At 37.1% G+C, this 19,179-nt stretch overlaps 1 protein-coding gene across 1 annotated transcript in view; it reads right to left on the reverse strand.

Annotated features, from left to right (window-relative positions):
* MAD1L1 (Mitotic spindle assembly checkpoint protein MAD1) overlaps positions 1-18,984 on the reverse strand; it is a 28,545-nt gene extending 9,561 nt beyond the window's left edge. Inside the window, exons 1-11 of the mRNA XM_051217203.1 lie at positions 18,965-18,984; positions 17,251-17,341; positions 17,091-17,212; positions 16,875-17,057; positions 15,409-15,533; positions 15,267-15,348; positions 11,331-11,746; positions 8,750-8,894; positions 5,570-5,758; positions 3,538-3,617; positions 1,606-1,696 (exon numbers count right to left, since the gene is read on the reverse strand). Coding sequence (XP_051065852.1) covers positions 1,606-1,696; positions 3,538-3,617; positions 5,570-5,758; positions 8,750-8,894; positions 11,331-11,746; positions 15,267-15,348; positions 15,409-15,533; positions 16,875-17,057; positions 17,091-17,212; positions 17,251-17,317 — 1,500 coding nt within the window. The 5' untranslated portion in view covers positions 17,318-17,341; positions 18,965-18,984. The remainder of the gene's footprint in view (positions 1-1,605; positions 1,697-3,537; positions 3,618-5,569; positions 5,759-8,749; positions 8,895-11,330; positions 11,747-15,266; positions 15,349-15,408; positions 15,534-16,874; positions 17,058-17,090; positions 17,213-17,250; positions 17,342-18,964) is intronic.
* Between the last annotated feature and the right edge of the window lie 195 nt (positions 18,985-19,179).

The following is a 19,179-nucleotide window of genomic DNA, read 5'->3' on the forward strand; positions in this document are numbered from 1 at the left end:
TTAAGTGGTCTCTGAAAGGCTTGGATTCAATCCCTGGCAACGGTGTGGATGAGAACTAATGAATCTATTACTGAGATTAAATGACTTTTCAGTGCTTTATGATCTGTAATAGTTATGTTACTAAGGTGAGTCTTGCGTTTATTCGTGAAACTGACCCAATATTTCGAGTTTTTAGTCTTTTTGTGTAAATGAGACCCTATACTACTTATTATTATCCAGTAGTCTGATCAGTAGTAAATTATTTTTATGATTCCGACACAGCGGTATATGGTATTTTTTGTCACAGTGAACTGTAGAACTAAATTATGCTGGATGTCCTGAAACGAATAGAATCGATCATCCAGAATGAAGAGAGAACTTCTTAAACTCATACACGGTGTTTGAAACACGATTATAAATGTCCTGCTACTGGACAAGATTTCGCAATTTGGAGAATCTGGATGATGATATTGACGATAGATCATCACAGAATATTGGAATAATGAGAAAAATCGTCTTGTGCGACAAAGAATAGGCAATGACATTCAGAGAAGGCAGAGAGTTTACAAGTGGAGTTGTTTTGAGAGTGTTAGGATTAGGATACAACCATTCCAAAACTCTAGATTCTTTGTAATTTTATCGTTTTTTTGTAATATGGATTTCATTTACGGAATTGCATCCTCATTGCTTTATGTCTCAGAGTCACTCATAGATATTCCTATTTTATGGTACATCTCCCAAACTGTAAACAGTATTTCTCCTTACCATAATCAATCTAACATCTACTGTGTATGATACTGTTAGGAACTGTGTGTATTTGAACTGTCTGGCGATTCTCAAAATACAAAGCGTGTCATTTATCCTGTTTAGTTATTAATAACTATTTAATACAGCTTGACTTGTTGCTTTGTGATTGATAGTATATTGTAACTTCAGTCTCATTCGCTTATTTGAAGGATACATGTTCTCTGAGACTGTCCTTTTAACAGTATAGTTATTGACGTCCAGCACATTTGACAATTTCAGTATGTATGTATTTTTTATTTACAGTCACTGCAAGAATTTATCATCAAAGAGTCTAACACATAAAATGCCCCCAAATGCCCTGAAGGAGGAGAGTCAACTCTCCCTCTCTGAATGCTCCCACATGGCCACGTGTATACAACCACTGTCAGAGAAGTCCTACTCACTGTGTTCTCGTGGCATTACTGTTGTTTACAAAATTGAGAGGACGAAAAGCGAATGTCCGGTACTTCAACTGGATCAAAGGACACGAAGAGTCCACCTAATGGAGTTGGAAAACCCTCATTCCAAACCAACGGTGCACATCGGCCACAGAATCTTGAGGGAAAAAATAGTGCATGAACCCATTGTTGGTTAGTGGTTACCATAGGTTTTCATCTCTTAACACTGACTTGTAGATCAGACCTTTAGGTCAATGGATTAGGGTGTAGCCTTCTAAGAAAACCATCTGCTTTAAGTTTGGGCATCCAGGCAGTATTCCAACCTTCACAGAAACCAAGTGACTTATGTGGTGCATATGTATTTGGTACCTCTTTGTACCAACGTTTATGTATTTAAAACAATAAAACACATTAATATACAATGGACAATGTTATGAAATACCTGCATATTATATATCTCTAATTGATCAACTAATTCCTTATTTTTCATTTGTAATGTTTCAATATTCTCTTCTAATTCAGATATTTGATGTCTACAAGGCAACAGCAACAAAAAACGATAAACGGAACTATGCACAAATCACATCAGTTCATCAAATGGATATTTTATAAATATGACTATTTCACAAGAACCATATGTGAATGAATGAACGGATGAATGAATTAACTGGTACTAAATATAATCAATGTTTTGATTCCGGAGTCAGACAAGGATGTCTACTCTCAACTCTTCCTCTTTCTTCTAATAGTTGATTGGATTATGAAGATCTTTAAATCTCAAGGAAATCACGGAATATAATGAACAGCTCAGAATCAATTAGACGATTTGGAATTCGCAGATGACCTAGCCCTCCTATCGCATACACACGAACAAATGAAGATGAAGACAACTAGTGTAACAGTAGCCTCTGCATCAGTAGGCCTCAACATACACATGGGGAAAACCAAGGTCCTCAAATACAACACGCAAAAACACCAACCCAATCACATTTGATGGCGAAACTCTGGGAGATGTAGAATCCTTCACGTACCTGGGAAGCATCATTGATGAACAAGGAGGATAGGATGCAGACGTAACAGCAAGAATTCGTAAAGCAAGGGTAACATTCCTACAATTGAACAACAGATGCAACTAAAAACAACTGTCTGTCAACCAATATCAGAGTCACAATCTTCAATACGAACATCAACACAGTCCTACTCTACACAGAGCTGAAACATCGAGAACTACTACAACCATCATCAAGAAGGTACAACTATTTATAAATAGTTGTATACACAAGATACTCAACATCCATTGGATAGATACCATCAGCAACAGTCTACTGTGGGAGAGAATAAACCAGATTCCAGTTGAAGAGGAAATTAGGAAAACACGATGGGAATGGATAGGATACACATTACGGAAATCATCAAACTACATCATGAGGTAAGCTCTAACTTGGAATCCTGAAAGGAAGTGGAAAAGAGGAAGGCCAAAGAACACATTACATCGGAAAATAGAAGCAGATATGAAAAGGATGAATAACAACAACCGGAAAGGACTGCCTAGGACACGGTTGGATGGAGAGTGGTGGTGGGCGGCCTATGCTCCCCCACGAGGAACAACAGGCGTAAGTAAGTATGTAACTGTGGAAAATGACATATTTTCATCCGTTCAAGTTGCCATATCAAATCAGAATCTCTAGATAGAATTACTAAAATAAATGACACAATAATAGAAGTATCAGGAACACTATTAGTGGTAATGGTAGTAGAAAATATGATTTGAGAATGGATTCATGGAATAAAAATTACAAAGTCATTTAAAAAGCCTCCAAATGCCCTGATACGGTCGAGAGTGGAGAGAGTTAACTCTCCCTCTCCAAATCCTCTCACATGACCACGTGCATACAGCCACTGACAGGGAAGTCCTAGTCACTGCCTTCTCGTAGCGGAGGTATCGTTTACGAAACTGAGAGGATGAAAAGCGAATGTTCGGCGCTTTAACCGAGTTCTTGGACACGGAGCGTCCACCTAGGGAAGTTGGAAAACCTTGACTCCAAACTAATGGTGCACATGGGCTGGCTCTAGTATCCTGAAGGAACAAATGGTGTATGTACCAATCATTGATCGCCAGCTACCATGGGACTGCATCTACTGACGTTGCTCCACTGCCTTGTGGGTTAGACCTTTAGGTCCAAGGCTCCTGGTGTGGCCCTCTAAGAAATATTCAATGACTATGATATTGGTTCGATTCTTGTTAACTTTCTTGCAACTTGTTTTAACATCAGCGAACAACAGATGTCAAAGTAGATGGTGGATGAAGATACAAAACCTATATGTACAAGGATCTTGTAGATAATCATTTAGAATATAGGAAATAATAATTTACCGTAATTTTTTCACCAACTCTCTATCTTCTTCATATGTTGAAGAATTTAATAATGGTGAATCAGTATATGAATCATTTGTCTGGAAATATAGAAGTTTTTAAAACTAGAATGAAATCGGTTTTACATCATAGAATGACTTATTAAACAATCATTGAAAACTAGGTAACATTCAACATTTAACTGTTTCATCCTATATAAGATGGTAATTGGAGGTTGTTGATATTTACCACTCGTCAACAAGGTACAGACGTAATCGTGAGAGAAATGGTGCTCATTGCCGAATATGATCCCGTATCATCCAGCTTTACAACCATAGACATTATCACTGAGTTATTTGAGTTGCAACTAACCTCTTGTAAGACTGAGATGTATTTACAACTGAATGATCACTGAGTAGTGAACAATATCAGGCATATCAAGATCTTAGCGCTGATTAGTGGTGTCTGACTGTGACACAGGATCGAATCTGTCAGGGGGTATCAATACCCTAGACACTACAGGTTCACCCTGGTTACAAGTGCCGAATAGCACGAAAACGAGTTCAAGAAAGAATCCTGTCGGCTACCTTCTCAATATAGTGGGCACGATGTCGAGTGACTTAGACTAGAAGTGACCACATTGCAATTTGATTGATGGAATTCGATCAGCACTAAGAAGTACTCGACATTGATAACTTTAAATCAGTCGGTCAGTTGCGAATGTTTCGTTCTAATCTGGGACTATTAGTACTACCACTCAACAATGAACATCCATAGCCCCGAACAACAGACTTAATACCTGACAGTTTTATACCATAATTGACACTGCTTTGGAATAACATTCCTTTCATTCGTCTTCTGTCTTATTTGTGAGTTGAGAGGATTCTAGCGTTCGAGTGCTCAAGTTATACGTGGTATATTAAGAATCTAAGCTTTAGATATAACAGTAGAAGCATCTAATCATACATGTGATATATGTTATGTTTATAGAAGAGACTTGATTGAATTGAATTTTAATTATTCTTTGATGAATATATATGTGTATTATGTGTAAAATAAGCCAGTGGAATTAAGCAGTGAAATCTAGACTGTATGTTTTATTCAATTCTAAACGTATAAGCTAGATGTTAAAACAGTCAGTCAGTCAGTAACAACGTAGAACATCGTACGTACGTACATCAGCTCGAGTTGCCACACCACATTAGCACAGAGATGCAGTTGTCGACTCAAATTCCGTAGTGGTAGAGGTAGTAAGAGTATAAGCAGTAATCGGAAAGACTAGAGTTTAAAGATGTTATTCAAGGAGTATAATACAATGAAATAAGTTGGGAAAGAGAAAAAAGAAACGGACATGAAGAATTCAGAAGATTAGAATTTGAGAGAACACAAAGAGTGGGTGCACCTACGCCATTGCAAACGACTTTGAGCCATGTCATTCAGGGTCTCTAACCATCGGTTGATATCATCTCGCGGTCCTCAACCAGGTAGTCTACACCTACTAACATGGCTTAGTCCACTTGTTAGTGACTTCATGGACTTGTGCCATGTTTTGGTCTGGTCGCCCCTAGCTTTCTTCCAACCTACTTCTACAACATAAAACATCGCATGTCGGGGCAGTCGGTGGTTGAGTATACGTAACACGTGTCCCAGCCATCTCAACTAATGAAGTTTCACTACGTCATCAATTGATTTGTTATCCTTACCTAGTACCCGTTTCCTAACAACTGCATTACTTACTCCATAGTCCCAGGATATACGAGCAATGTTTCAAAGACACCTATGATCAAATACTAGTAACCTACGAATATCCTCTACTCTTACCGGCCATGTTTCACTGCCATAAAGTAGGACAGAACGAAACATCATCATGATGTTTATATTTCATATTGGGACTCGAACCTAATAACTTTTGCCTCAAATTCTAACTAAGATACTAAGATAATTATTGGATTTCAAAGTGATTTTCTAACAAAATGTATACGTACACACACACATACGCACACGCACACACAGATACAACATACATGCATACATAGATACTACTTAAACTTACTTTATTTATCTTTTCTGTTAACTTGAATAAATTATTCAAACAAATTGTACATTCATTATAATATTCATTGAAATCATTGAATAATTCATTGAAATTAGACATTGACTTTTGATATTCTAATGGAATATTGAATGTATCATTCTCACGTAATATATAACTATTGAATAAATTTTGACATAAATTATGTTCCTATAAAAGAGACAAAGAAGAAGAAATGTGATGGTGGAGATTTATACTCTGGTCCCTAAATGCCCTGGTACAGCTGAGAGTTGGAACAGTTAACTCTCGCTCTCCAAATCCTCTCATATGGCCATGTGCATACCAACCACAGTCAGAGAAGTTCTCCTCACTGCCTTCTCGTGGCGGAGGTGTTTTTTTTACGAAATTGAGAGGATAAAAAGCGAATGTCCGGCGCTTTAACCTAGTTAGTGGATACGAAAAGTCTACCTAGGAAAGTTGGAAAACTATCATTTCAAATCAATGGTGCACATGGGCTGGCTCTAGTATCCTGAAGGAATAAATGGTGTATGAACCAATCGTTGGTCACCAGCTACCATGGGCATGCATCTCCGAGTATGGCCCCCTAAGAAAACCACCTGCTTCGGTTTGAGCAGCCCGGTAATATCATAGCCCTCATACAAATCAAATGATCTATGTGGCGCATATCTGTTTAGTGCTTCCTTGTATCAATGTTTACGTGTTTAAATAAATGAACAAATAAATAATCTCTTACCCGAATTTTTTTAATTCTCAAGCTTCATATATCCTGAAAGATAATATCATCTGAAGATTTTCATCATACAAGGAATGCCTCTAATGATCTAGTTTCTTTTTCTGTTTACCTTTGTCAATAAATAGTAGTTCTAATGAACAAGAAGATCCTTGATAACTTTCCTCTAATTTATATTACTCTACCAACCTTTGATATCTATCTGACTGGTTATTTCCGCATTTAGTTTGGTATTGTTGTCATACATTATAAGGTTATAACAACTGGTAATGTAAACAGAGTTGTTATATGACGATTTCGACTTCTTGAAATATGAAGCTTTTACTGAGTTTCTGTCTTCTCTTGATAATTGTATGGGGAGATTATCATTTGTGAAATAGTCATCAAGCTCTCTAGAATGCATAGATCTCACTCGTACTAGAAGATCTTTTCCAAAGGTTTATACTTTGGAATAATCGGAGTAATTTCAGAAGATAACACAAGACTAAAGTGCCTGTGTTTGACCCCCCCCCTCCCGAGGAGCTTGCAAGTACACACTGTTGAATGATTTGGCAACAGACTCTAGGTCATACGTATTTTTAGAGGTGTTGTGTTAAATACAAAGTCAGAAGTTCATAGGGTTTGACCCCTGATAAGTTTAAAGGTTCGTAAATTGATGAAGAGTTTCGAACTTAAATGAAACAATCATTTAGTGCTATCTTATTTTTAAATTGTCCAAATAAATGATACCAATCAGATTGGAAGAATAGATCAACAGGATATAGGTGAACAAAATCGTTTACTACTATTAAACGAATGAACCACCTTAAATTCCATTCAATCTGTTGATGTTCAGATATTTAGGTCAGAAGATGAATAGGTCAATATTGGTTTCTTTTCTCTTCTTGAATATGCTAGTTATCACTCCTACCCTCTAAATATTAATATATACAGTCGAATATAGAGTGTTTTCTTCTTCCGGAAATACTTTTATACAGCTGCACGCTTTCAAAATTTAAGGAAGTTCTACTCTACAAGTTTACATGGGTGGGTATGTTTTTACCTAAGTGAGGTAGCTATACGAGAGGTCTGGCAAATAAGCCAAGTTAGTAGTTACGAAAAGTTCACTTAAAGCAGTTACAGAACTCTAGTTTTAACCAAACTGATGATGTTCATAAGCTTCAGCACCCTGTGTAAATGGATCCCAAAAGAACTTACTACAGCTACCATTTACTAATAGGATATTATCTCTTGACACCGCCCCACTGCTCTATAGACTAGATATTTAGGTTCAAAGCCACTATGGTGGTCACTGATAATAAGAAAACCAATTGTCTTCTACACACAAGTAATGATGATCATTTCTAACACGATAATATTAGGCTATTTAATAAACTAGCTTCATATTATCTCACTGATTAATTTTTAACCCTTCTCTGTAATGTAACGATATAACCATCAGGTTAATAAAATAATATTGTTAATACCCTCCAAATGCCTTGGTACGGTTGAATGTGCTGAGAGTCAGCTATCCTTCTCCAAATACTCTCACATGGCCACGCGAATGCAGCCACTGTCAGGAAAATTCTACTCACTGCCTTCTCGCAACAAAGGTGTTGTTTATAAATTGAGAAGACAAAAAGAGAATGGTCGGTGGATATAGAAGGTCCATCTAGAGGAGTTGGAAAACCCTCATTCTAAACCGATGATGCACATGGACTCCAGGATCCTGAAGAAACAAATGATGAATAAACTCATTGTTAGTCACCGACTACCATAAGACTGTGTCTCCAAACGTTGCTTCACTGCCTCATAGGTTAGACCTCTATATCAAAGGCACTGGGTGTGGCCTCCCAAAAAAACCGCTTGTCTTGGGTTTTGGCACACAGGCAGTATCACAGCCCTCATACAAATCAATGGTAACTGCTACTAGCCTCATTGTTATTGTGTGGTGCATATGTATTAGGTACCCCCCAATTGCACCAATGTTTATGTATTCTTCAAATAAACTAATAAGTAAATAACCAGAATGGGTTTTGTGGATATTATAGTAATTTTAATGGTTAAGATCATGAGTCAATCGAAGCTAGATCACTATGGAAAACCTGAAAGCACTGGACGGCCGTTTCGTCATAGTTTGGGACTCCTCAAAAGTGCACATCCATGATCCCGCCTCCCCCCGCGAGATTCGAACCCAGGACTTGTCAGTCTCGCGCACGAGCGCTTAACCATCAGACCATTGAGCCGGTATCCAACGGTATCTATGTCTAGCTTCAACCAATCCACACGATTGCGCCATCGTGAGTGCGCACTGCTGAGGAGTCCCATACTAGGACAAAGCGGCTGTCCAGTGTTTTCAAGTAAATAACCCCTAACTCCTTCCCTGGAGATAATAACATAAAATGGACTGGGGAAAAAAGATGATAAAACGGAATTCGTTTAATTGTTCTTTTAAAAAAAAACTTACATACCTTCGTTAAAAGTTGAACAATTTGATTACCTCTTTTACATATTTGTTTTAAATCATTCAATTTACATAGAATACTTTGTAAATGATTATTTAATTGAGTTTGATCATTTTGAGTTTCTTTTAAAATGATTAATAATTCTTTGTTTCTAGAAAAAAAAAAGAATTAGAGAAGAGAAAAAATAAGGAATATTAGATTAATAATGGTTACAGATGAGGTTTATATGGCATTTCATACCATCACCACCAACACACCACCCCCATCTAAACGAATATAGTCTGATCAACTCTGATTTATCACTGGCCCCCTAAATGCCATGGTACGGTTGAAGGGGAGGAGAGTCAACTCTCCCTCTTGGAATGCTCTAATATGGCCACGCAAGAAGTCTTACTCACTGCATTATAGTGGCGGGGGAATTGTTTACGAAACTGAGAGGACAAAAAGCGAATATCCGGCACTTTAACTGGATTGGTGGATACGAAGGATTCATCTAGGTGAGTTGATAAATCGTGATTCCAAATCAATGGTGTATATGGGCTCCAGAATCCTGAACCAATTATTGGCCACCGGCTTCTATCAGTCAGTCAGCTACAACATAGGACCAGACACATATATGCATCGGTCCAAGTTGCCATACCTCATTAGCACAGCAAGATTCATAAAATCAGTTAATTCACTGGTGGTAATATATAAAAGGAAGATTACATGTAAGGAAATAGAACAGTAAGAAAGAATTAGTTCGTAGAAAGAAAGATATGAAGTGATTTTAATCTCATAGTTTAAGAGAAGACAGAGAGTGTATACACCGACGCCATTGTGATCGATTCTGAGCCATGTCACCCACGGTCTCCAACCATTGGATACGATAGTCACGCAGACCCCAACCAAATAGTCTGCATCTACCAACATGGCTCAGATCACAAGTTAGTGACTTTGTGGACTGATGCCAGGTTTTGGTTTGGCCACCCCTAACTTCATCAAATGAAGTAGCTGGCATATGTGTTACGTATGCTTAACTAATGTCTACCTCAAGTGGCGATGTGTGATGTAGCAGCTCGGAAGAAGGTTAGAGGCGTTCAAATCAAGACATAGCACAGTTCGTAAGGTCATTGACAGTTGGGCCGAGCTATGTCAGGTCCTTTTTTATGTACAACTGACTGACTATAACTCAGTTGTAATTCAGTACAAGTTTTTGTACCAAATTCTTAGCTTTGTTTTCTATATGTGTAAAGATAACTATGGATTTTGTAAATCAATAACCCTTAGGGATATTCTTTTCTACCATCCTATACTATCTCATAAAACTGGTGAAATATCCAAGTGCTTATTAAATAATCAGAATATTGTGTGGCATTCCAGTGTGTTGTACGTTGTTTAGTGTAAAATTTGTTTATTAAAAGTGGAGGATAAATGTTTAAGTAGCAATTATTTGATCAAATAGGCGAGGTCACGAAGTGAATAATGATGATATTTATTGTAGAGTATTAGACAAATAGGGTTGGTAAGTTTATGAAATTGTAAACGTTTTCAATACATAGATCTAAATCATTGGGATAGTTAACTTAAGAGTTTGCAACGAAAATGTTAAAGATAGAAAAATCAGTTCATATAATCACGACTGCACAACAAAGCTGTATTGAGGGTACGCAGACTTCTTGGTTGGGCTCAGAAAGATAATGTTTGTTTGAAGGATTTGTGTGCAGATGGATTCATTCTGTGTCGTATCTTATTTTTGTTTGTCTATCGTTTTGCTGAGGTAAACTGTAACATGATGGACTGAGACAGATTTAAGTTAGTAAAAGCCAGTAGAGATTTCATTAGACATTATTATACCGGAGCTGATAAAATTTTCAAGTGAAGCGGTCGATAAACGCAACTTCTACATTTTCTATCATTACTTCAGGAGTTGACGCAGGATAACACTGAAGCAGCATTTTGCCTTCAAAGGGATAGAATTATATTCCAAACATGTTTGGAATTTAAGTCTTGTTAAATATGTAAGATAATAATGGTTAGCCATTTTATTAAAATTATTTTGTTTTTTATTTTAGCACACAGATATCGCTACAAGGGGGCACCAAATACATATGTGCCACACAAATCTCATTAGACTTGTGTGAGGGCTGTGATACTGCCCGGGTGCCCAAACCGAACCACGTGGTTATCTTAGAGGGTCACACTCGGAACCTTCGACCTGGAGGTCTAATCCACAAGACAGTGGAGCAACGTAAGGAAATGCAGTCCCATGGTAGCCGGTGACCAACGATTGATTCATATGCCATTTGTCCCTTCAGGATACTGGAGCCCATATGCACCATTTGTTTGAAATGAGGGTTTTCCAACTCCCCTAGATGGGCTCTCCATGTCCACCAACCCGGTTAAAGTGCCGGACATTCACTTTTCGTTCTCTCGATTTCGTAAACAACACCCTCGTCACGAGAAGGCAGTGAGTAGGACTTCTCTGGCAGAGGCTAGATACGCGTGGCCATGTGAGAGCATTTCGAGCAGGAGAGCGAACTCTCCTCACTCTCGGCCGTACCAGGGCATTTTATTAAAAAACAATTCAATAATATGATATACTAACTTTGCATTGATTTCACCTTGTTCTGCTAATAAAACTTCATTTTCACGTTCTAATCTTCTTATAGTTGATATAGATGAATGATTATCTGATATAGGTGAACAATTTTTCGATATTATACTATTCATGAATGTTTCTTTTTCAAGTAGGGTATTCTCAGCAATTAATGCTCTTTCACGCCATTTTTTTAAAATTTCCACTTGATTGCGTAATTCTGAATTTTCTTCATCCGTAATAAGCCATTTAGCACGTTCTTGACTAAGATTTTTAAATGCAATTTTTAATCGATCATGTTCCATTTCTAATTTTGCTATATAACTAGCACCTTTCATAAATCGATCATAACCTTCTGGCATTTTAGTACGATTCGATTCTAATAGTATACGTTCTTCTAAGATTGTTTTCTCTGAAGTTAACTTCTAAAATTGTGAGAGAAAAAAAAAACAAAGTCTTTTCAAACATAAAGAATCATTAAGATAAATCATGAATCTGATAGATATTGGAGTTCTAATGTAAGAAATGTTAGATATTTAATCTAACCATATAAGTGTTCGAAATTTTCCGACTTCCAGGACGTTTATTTATTTAGTTAGTTGAACACAAATATTGTTACAAAGGGGCATCAGAGGTTGATTATGAATACAGTGGTCTTGAGTGCTGTTAGAGGTATGAGGGCGGTTATCACTTCCCGGTTGCCCACACCGTGGAAGGGTTCTTCTGGAGGTACATGAAAACGAAATTGGATTAAAGGTGGTCATAGTGACCTGAGAGCGTGACCGCAGTGCCCAAGGGACAACTGGATGAGGTCGGTCACACACAACCTTTTTATGAGTAATTTTTGTGTTAGCTCCGTACTTGTAGAGACCTTACCGCTGGAGACAGATATCCGTGGGATAAGGGGAGGTGTGTGCTTTTAGGGTCGACCGTTTCTGACCCCACCCCTCCTTGTGGGAAGGCAGCATCGCTGTCATGCTGGTTATCTGAAGGAAACACTTTACTGCTGTCACACCTCTGTACAGTCAGCAATACGATTTCGCCTTCGGACCTTGGGTTTGTTGCTTTAAGTCTTACCGCTATTTAACCGACCTGTATGACATGGTAGGACCTTGAGGAACGGTTATTCCAGCCAGTATAGCTCGGCTGCTTCATCACGATAGACAAGCCCGACCACCACGTCAAGGTAGCAACAACGGTCGGGATCAGATACATATGCGCCCACATAATGAGAATGAGAATGTGAAGAGATAAAGAATGTAAGATGCGTATGGGGAAAAAATACAACAATAAATAGAAATTAGTGTATAATAGTGAAATAACAATAATGGGAGGGCCAGTTCAATTAGAGAAAGTACAGTCACAGCGAGTTCTTCCACTTAAAGAAGTTACGTCCATTTTTATGAAGAAAGTTACAGCAGGATCTCCACTGGCTTCTATTCCGAACAGTATCTGATAACATATCTAGCTACTGTGTCACACCATTTCTAGGACCCCAATCAGGGAGTTGTGAAGGACAGACAAAAGCCAGTCCTCTACAACTTTCTTTCATACTATGACACCCTGTCATACACTGACTACCTCTCCGCTTTTTCCAACCAGTCCCAGCGTCGGCAAATAATGCACGACGTGGAATTCTCTGGGACGACATTCGTAGAACATGTCTAAGCCACCGAAGTCGATGTTTCAAGATGGTGACACTAACTGAATCATCGTCTCTGTTCCCGAACACACGATGCCGAACCTCTATATTACTAACATGGTGTTGCCACTGGATGTCAGCAATTCTTCCAGGATGTTAATAGTATACAAAGATAATTGAAAATGGTTATAAAAGGAAACTGCTTCACCATAAATTATACAGAATGCTGCAAAATCGCCTAGGATTTATGACTTAACAGAGATAAGATCCTATGGTAAGCTGGATGGTACACTATCGGCTTATATTGACCACAATGAAAGGTCTATATCTCCTACATCCTTGATTACCATCAATTCTAGCTAGTTAATAAGTAAACTAGACGAAATTGTGACTATTTAATCAATACATAGAATTATTTCACTTATATACATCGTTGGATAAATGTCAATGTCAGAAATCTTTTCAGATTTGATAATATAAACTAGTTAATTAATATTATCTGTGAATTTGATGATTAACTTAGCTAGTTATGAATAAAACACTGAAGTATATACTTTATATTTTAATTAATTAAGTAGTTTGTGACCAAATCATCTAAGACCTAATTTTTTCTCGTCAGAAACAATAACCATAATTAATTGGTTTCGATGTGAAATCTTTCATGTATCTGGGAAGCATCATTGATGAACAAGGAGGATAGGATGCAGACGTAACAGCAAGAATTCGTAAAGCAAGGGTAACATTCCTACAATTGAACAACAGATGCAACTAAAAACAACTGTCTGTCAACCAATATCAGAGTCACAATCTTCAATACGAACATCAACACAGTCCTACTCTACACAGAGCTGAAACATCGAGAACTACTACAACCATCATCAAGAAGGTACAACTATTTATAAATAGTTGTATACACAAGATACTCAACATCCATTGGATAGATACCATCAGCAACAGTCTACTGTGGGAGAGAATAAACCAGATTCCAGTTGAAGAGGAAATTAGGAAAACACGATGGGAATGGATAGGATACACATTACGGAAATCATCAAACTACATCATGAGGTAAGCTCTAACTTGGAATCCTGAAAGGAAGTGGAAAAGAGGAAGGCCAAAGAACACATTACATCGGAAAATAGAAGCAGATATGAAAAGGATGAATAACAACAACCGGAAAGGACTGCCTAGGACACGGTTGGATGGAGAGTGGTGGTGGGCGGCCTATGCTCCCCCACGAGGAACAACAGGCGTAAGTAAGTAAGTAAGTAAACGGTTCTGAATTAATAGACTCGACCGAAGGCATGACCAGTAAATTTTTATCAGAATTTCGAATTTAAGAACATCAAAATGAGTGATATTAAAAATTTAGAAGTGTATGTCAGTGATTTAGCTACTCATTTTCAATTTACGAAATAATGAACCTGAATCTCATTCCACCTACTTTGGTTAGGGTGTAGCGAACGAGAACATAAGTTGGGACAACCGAATGTATTTGAATACAAAATTACAGAATCCCTTAGTATAATCTGATAATCATAAAGTAAAAAAATACTTCGTCTGCAAAATCGTCTCAGACTTTATTGTTCTTTCGTTTGCACATCAATCATTCTTTGTTCTCGTTCTCTTCTCTTCGACCTTTTTAACCTTCCGTCACAAGACATTTTACTCTCGACTGATGATACATACTACTTATAACTGTCGACATCGGTAGCACACACCATAAGAGCGGTACATTTGATTCTCATATTGTACAACTCCAATTTCTAACAAACGAACATACATTTGAGAAGTGATTTAGATTTTCCACTAAACTGTATGCCTTTCTTTGTTAACGTATTTCTAACATGTACATTTCCTAAGCTAGAAAAGTCCTTTTATTTCCTAAATAACTGTTAGACCCCGATAAGCATAATGAAATAATCGTATAATCTAATATTAGATCTTCACCTTATGAAGAGTTTAGATAGTGAATTTTCGGTGTTAAGTTTTATTCTATTTATGTAAAACATAGATTATCCGTTATATCTTGTATCTTAAAACATAATCCAAGTTTCATAAATATATGTGAAACCTGACAGAATTAACTCCGTCTAGAGCCCCTTCTAGGGCTACTGCCGTTCCCAAGCCCGGATAAATGAGGAGGATTGGATATGAGGTTAGCGATCCCATCCCGTAGAAAACTAACTCGCTAAGCGACAGAATTAATTCTACTGAAAATCGATAGGCATAGAAACAACAATAAGCTTTGAAGAATGCTCCAAATGAAAAAAAGCACACACACACACACACCAGGATCAACTTACGGAAACTGTTGCTTTTAATTCGGATAATTCTTTCAATTCAGTTGATTTTTCTTCTACATACATTTCTAATTCTTTTAATCGCCTTAATAAATTAAGGTAGAAATGAAATGTTGTTCTTTTTTTTTTAATTAAACATTCTTACTGTGAACGTAAATCTAGTAAAGCTTCTAATTCTTTGACTCTTATTTGAAGTTGAGAATGAGCAATTTGTAAATCGGTAAATTTTTTTTCATAATTAAGTACTTCATCTCTTAAACGTTCAGTTTCCTGTAATAACAAAAGAAAAATATATATATAATTTGATTCATTTCTCTAGATTATTGATTATAATGAGAAAGAAGATTGTATTAAACAAAAGATGAATAGTGGCTATCAATGGAATCCAGGATGCTTGTTTTGTCCTATTTGGTGCTTGTCAGCTGGATGTACTTGTGTCTCAGAGTTGTTCACTCTGGGACTTCAACCCAGTGCCATCCGCTTCAAACGCTATTGCCAAATTGGACGAAACACACGTCCTGAATTCCACTGCTAGCCACTATCCATCTTCGCTTATAAAACTTTGGACTTAAAGCAATATCAAGGCAGTCCACAATCCTAAATAACAATAGGAAGATACAAGTAAACAATACCAAGTGAATTTAAAGATTGCATTAAGTCGATATTGTTATAAATTGAGTGTTAAACAAACTTAATATGTATTTACTTAGTGTCATATAAGTTGAACTATCATTTTATATCAAGCATAGTTTAATATCAATTAACAGAACTTATGTTTCATCATAGAAATTGTTTATACAATAGAATTACTGCAATTGATATAACATGTAAAAGGTTATGTTGAGTCGGAGTTTGAATCAGCCGTTTCATGATTTAATGTTGTGCATAGACAAGTTGTGATGTCTGGTACAATGTCAAACCCATACAGGTTATTCTAGCTTCTGGGCAGATCAGTTTATTCATCCCTTCCAGGTGACATTTTGATTTTGTTGACTAGTCACTTATTAACACTGATTGTTTTATATGAACATAAGTGTATGCGTTGTTTATCCTAATCATCACGTGTCTGTAACTTATTTTTGTGTGACCATAAATATCGAGTCATGCTTGATCAAATCAATTTGTCTCACTCGGCTTCTCTGCTCCGCTTGTTATTCCGAAAGTCTATCTAACTAAATGAACGCTTGAAATAAATTCCTCTAACGCAACCCGTATTTGACTTCTTATTACAACCGACACACAAATGGGGTTTACCTGGGTAATAAACGGAGTTGAATGGGATATTTATGTTCATAGCCTATTCATACGTTCATTCAAATTAGAATCAAATCAGCAGGCCACAAAGAAAGGTGTATAACAAAACCCCATTTTAAACAATACCCTTTTTTAACAGATGGGAGTGTGCTAATCTAATTTAACCATTAGCTTGAGATGAGTAAGTTAACTAAGCAAAATTACTGAATTGTTTAGTAACTTGAAATGACAACACTATCAACCTGTGATACAATAAGTATAAACTTATCTTTGTAAAAGTCAGTCAATTAATATCTCTACTATAATCAGGTGAAATTAATTAACACAATTCAATACAACACTAAAAATTAAACTCACTAAAGTCAATGATGATCCAAAGCTACTGGATGATTGAATAATAGAATTTATACGATCATCAAGGTTACGTTGAAAACTTTTCATTTTTGACTGATCTTGGCTTCTCTCAAATTCTAATAGTTGATATTTTCTTTTTAAAGAATTGTGCTCGTTAGCTAAGTTATTCCTTTCTGATTCAATAATCTAGAAAACTACATATAGACAACTTGATATTACCTCCTTTTCAGTTTTTAAATTTTTTATTTTCGACTCGTGTTTAATTTGAGCAGATGATAATGCAAATTCACTTGATGTCCTTTGTGCATGGACAATGGATAATTCAGATATTAAATCTGAGCCTGAAATATTCTAGTCATCAGTACAACAAAATAATTACCATCTATACTTTGACTTCTATAACGATCACGTAGGTCAAGACGAGAAATACTCCTTTCATCAGCCATATTTGTAGACATAAAAGAAAGACTCTAGAATAATAAATGAAACAGATAGGGACAATTGTAATTAGTTTATCTTGAAAATCTAAGATAAAAGCAAACTACTTTCTTTTGAAACCTACATGCTACAGATTAAAATGACTGTATATTGCGGATACGCTGCAGTCAAACAAGCTGTTTAGTGGTATACTGAGGAAATATCATTCATTAGTAAGCTACAAAACAGTAGCCTAGTTAGTAATACCAAAACATTAGTTAACTACGACGCAGAGGAGCAGGTTATAACTTTTAGGGATACTAAGTTTACATTATTTAAACCAGTAGATAAGTGGGCAACGCGATGGCGTTTGAAAGGAACAGTAATGGGTTCGAGTCCCAGAGTGAACATCAACTCTGGGATGCCGGCGTAGTGTCTATGCCCCCAAATGCCCTGATACGGCCAAAAGTGGGGATAGTCCGCTCTAACTCTCGAAATACTCTCACATGGCCACGCGTATATAGCCTCTGCCAGAGAAGTCCTACTCACTGCCTTCTCGTGACGAGGGTGTTGTTTACGAAATTGAGAAGACAAAAAGCGAATGCTCGATGCTTTAACCCGGTTGGTGGATATGGAGAGTCCACCTAAACGAGTTGGAAAACCCTCATTCCAAACCAATGGTGCATATGGGCTCCAGGATCCTGAAGGAACAAATGGCGTGTGAACCAAACGTTGGTCACTGGCTACCATGGGACTGCATCTCCTTACGATACTCCACTGTTTTGTGGATCAGACCTTTAGGTCGAAGGTTCTGGGTGTGGCACCCGAGCAGTATCACAGCCCTCACACAAATCTAGTGAGATTTGTGTGGCGCATATGTATTTGGTGGCTTCTTGTACTAATACCTATGTATTCACATAAGTAAATAATTTAAAACCGATAATGCGGTAATCGCCAAAGGTAAGCCTGAGCCAATTACAGAGATAGAGGAATATGTAAAATTAATTCCGTCCTTACGTTGGTGCCATCGATCTTCTTTTCAATAAACCATTACCTTACAGTGATACAAGCATATGCATGTCCTCAATAGTTCGCTATGAGCATATGTAGGCAACCATTAGTGGCGTATCATGTAAAAGTATAGCTGTGAACACCGTTACCCAAGAAGTCATAGTTCCTCTGCTACATACATTTTTGTAAGTACCATCTTCACCCTTAAACTTTCTGTATTAAGGCAGTAACGTCCCTTTTATGAATTTGTTTCGGCCTACAACTAAAAATTTCACAATTATGAATGTCGGCCAACTTAGTTCGATACGGTCATCTATTTTTCGCCTAAATATACACAGGATTGTCCTAAGACCAGGCATATATATGCATCGTCCCAAGTCGACATACCTCCCTAGCACAATATGAACATCAAATTCATAGTAGTTACTTTGATGGTAGTGATATATATACAGCAAGATCGCATATAAGGTTCTGATACAGGGAGAAAGAATGCACATGTGCATTGTAGTCTATATTTGCCACGACTTCATTAATAAAAATGCATTGTCAGACGAGTCAAACCCCTGTTTTAGCCTCTTAAAATAGTTCTTTGTTGATTGGAATCGAAAGTACACGCACTGGTTATGACTGTCTTGTAAGCTGACAGACAACCCAACCCCACTCACCTTGAAGTCAAAAAAGTAACACCTCTCAATTTCCAATATACAATATCTCTGTCACAAGCTTGTATAAACTAACTGAATTCTTTGTAATCGTTTCTTGTTGCTTCGGAATGTTTCCAGGTGTTTGATTATGTCTAATGAATAGTATTATAGCCACTTGACCTCCGTAATCAGTAGTGCAGAATGGTCAACACTAAATATATTTGTGGTACGAGCAT

This window comes from Schistosoma haematobium, chromosome 6 (genome assembly GCF_000699445.3).
Source record: "Schistosoma haematobium chromosome 6, whole genome shotgun sequence".
NCBI lineage: Eukaryota > Metazoa > Platyhelminthes > Trematoda > Strigeidida > Schistosomatidae > Schistosoma > Schistosoma haematobium.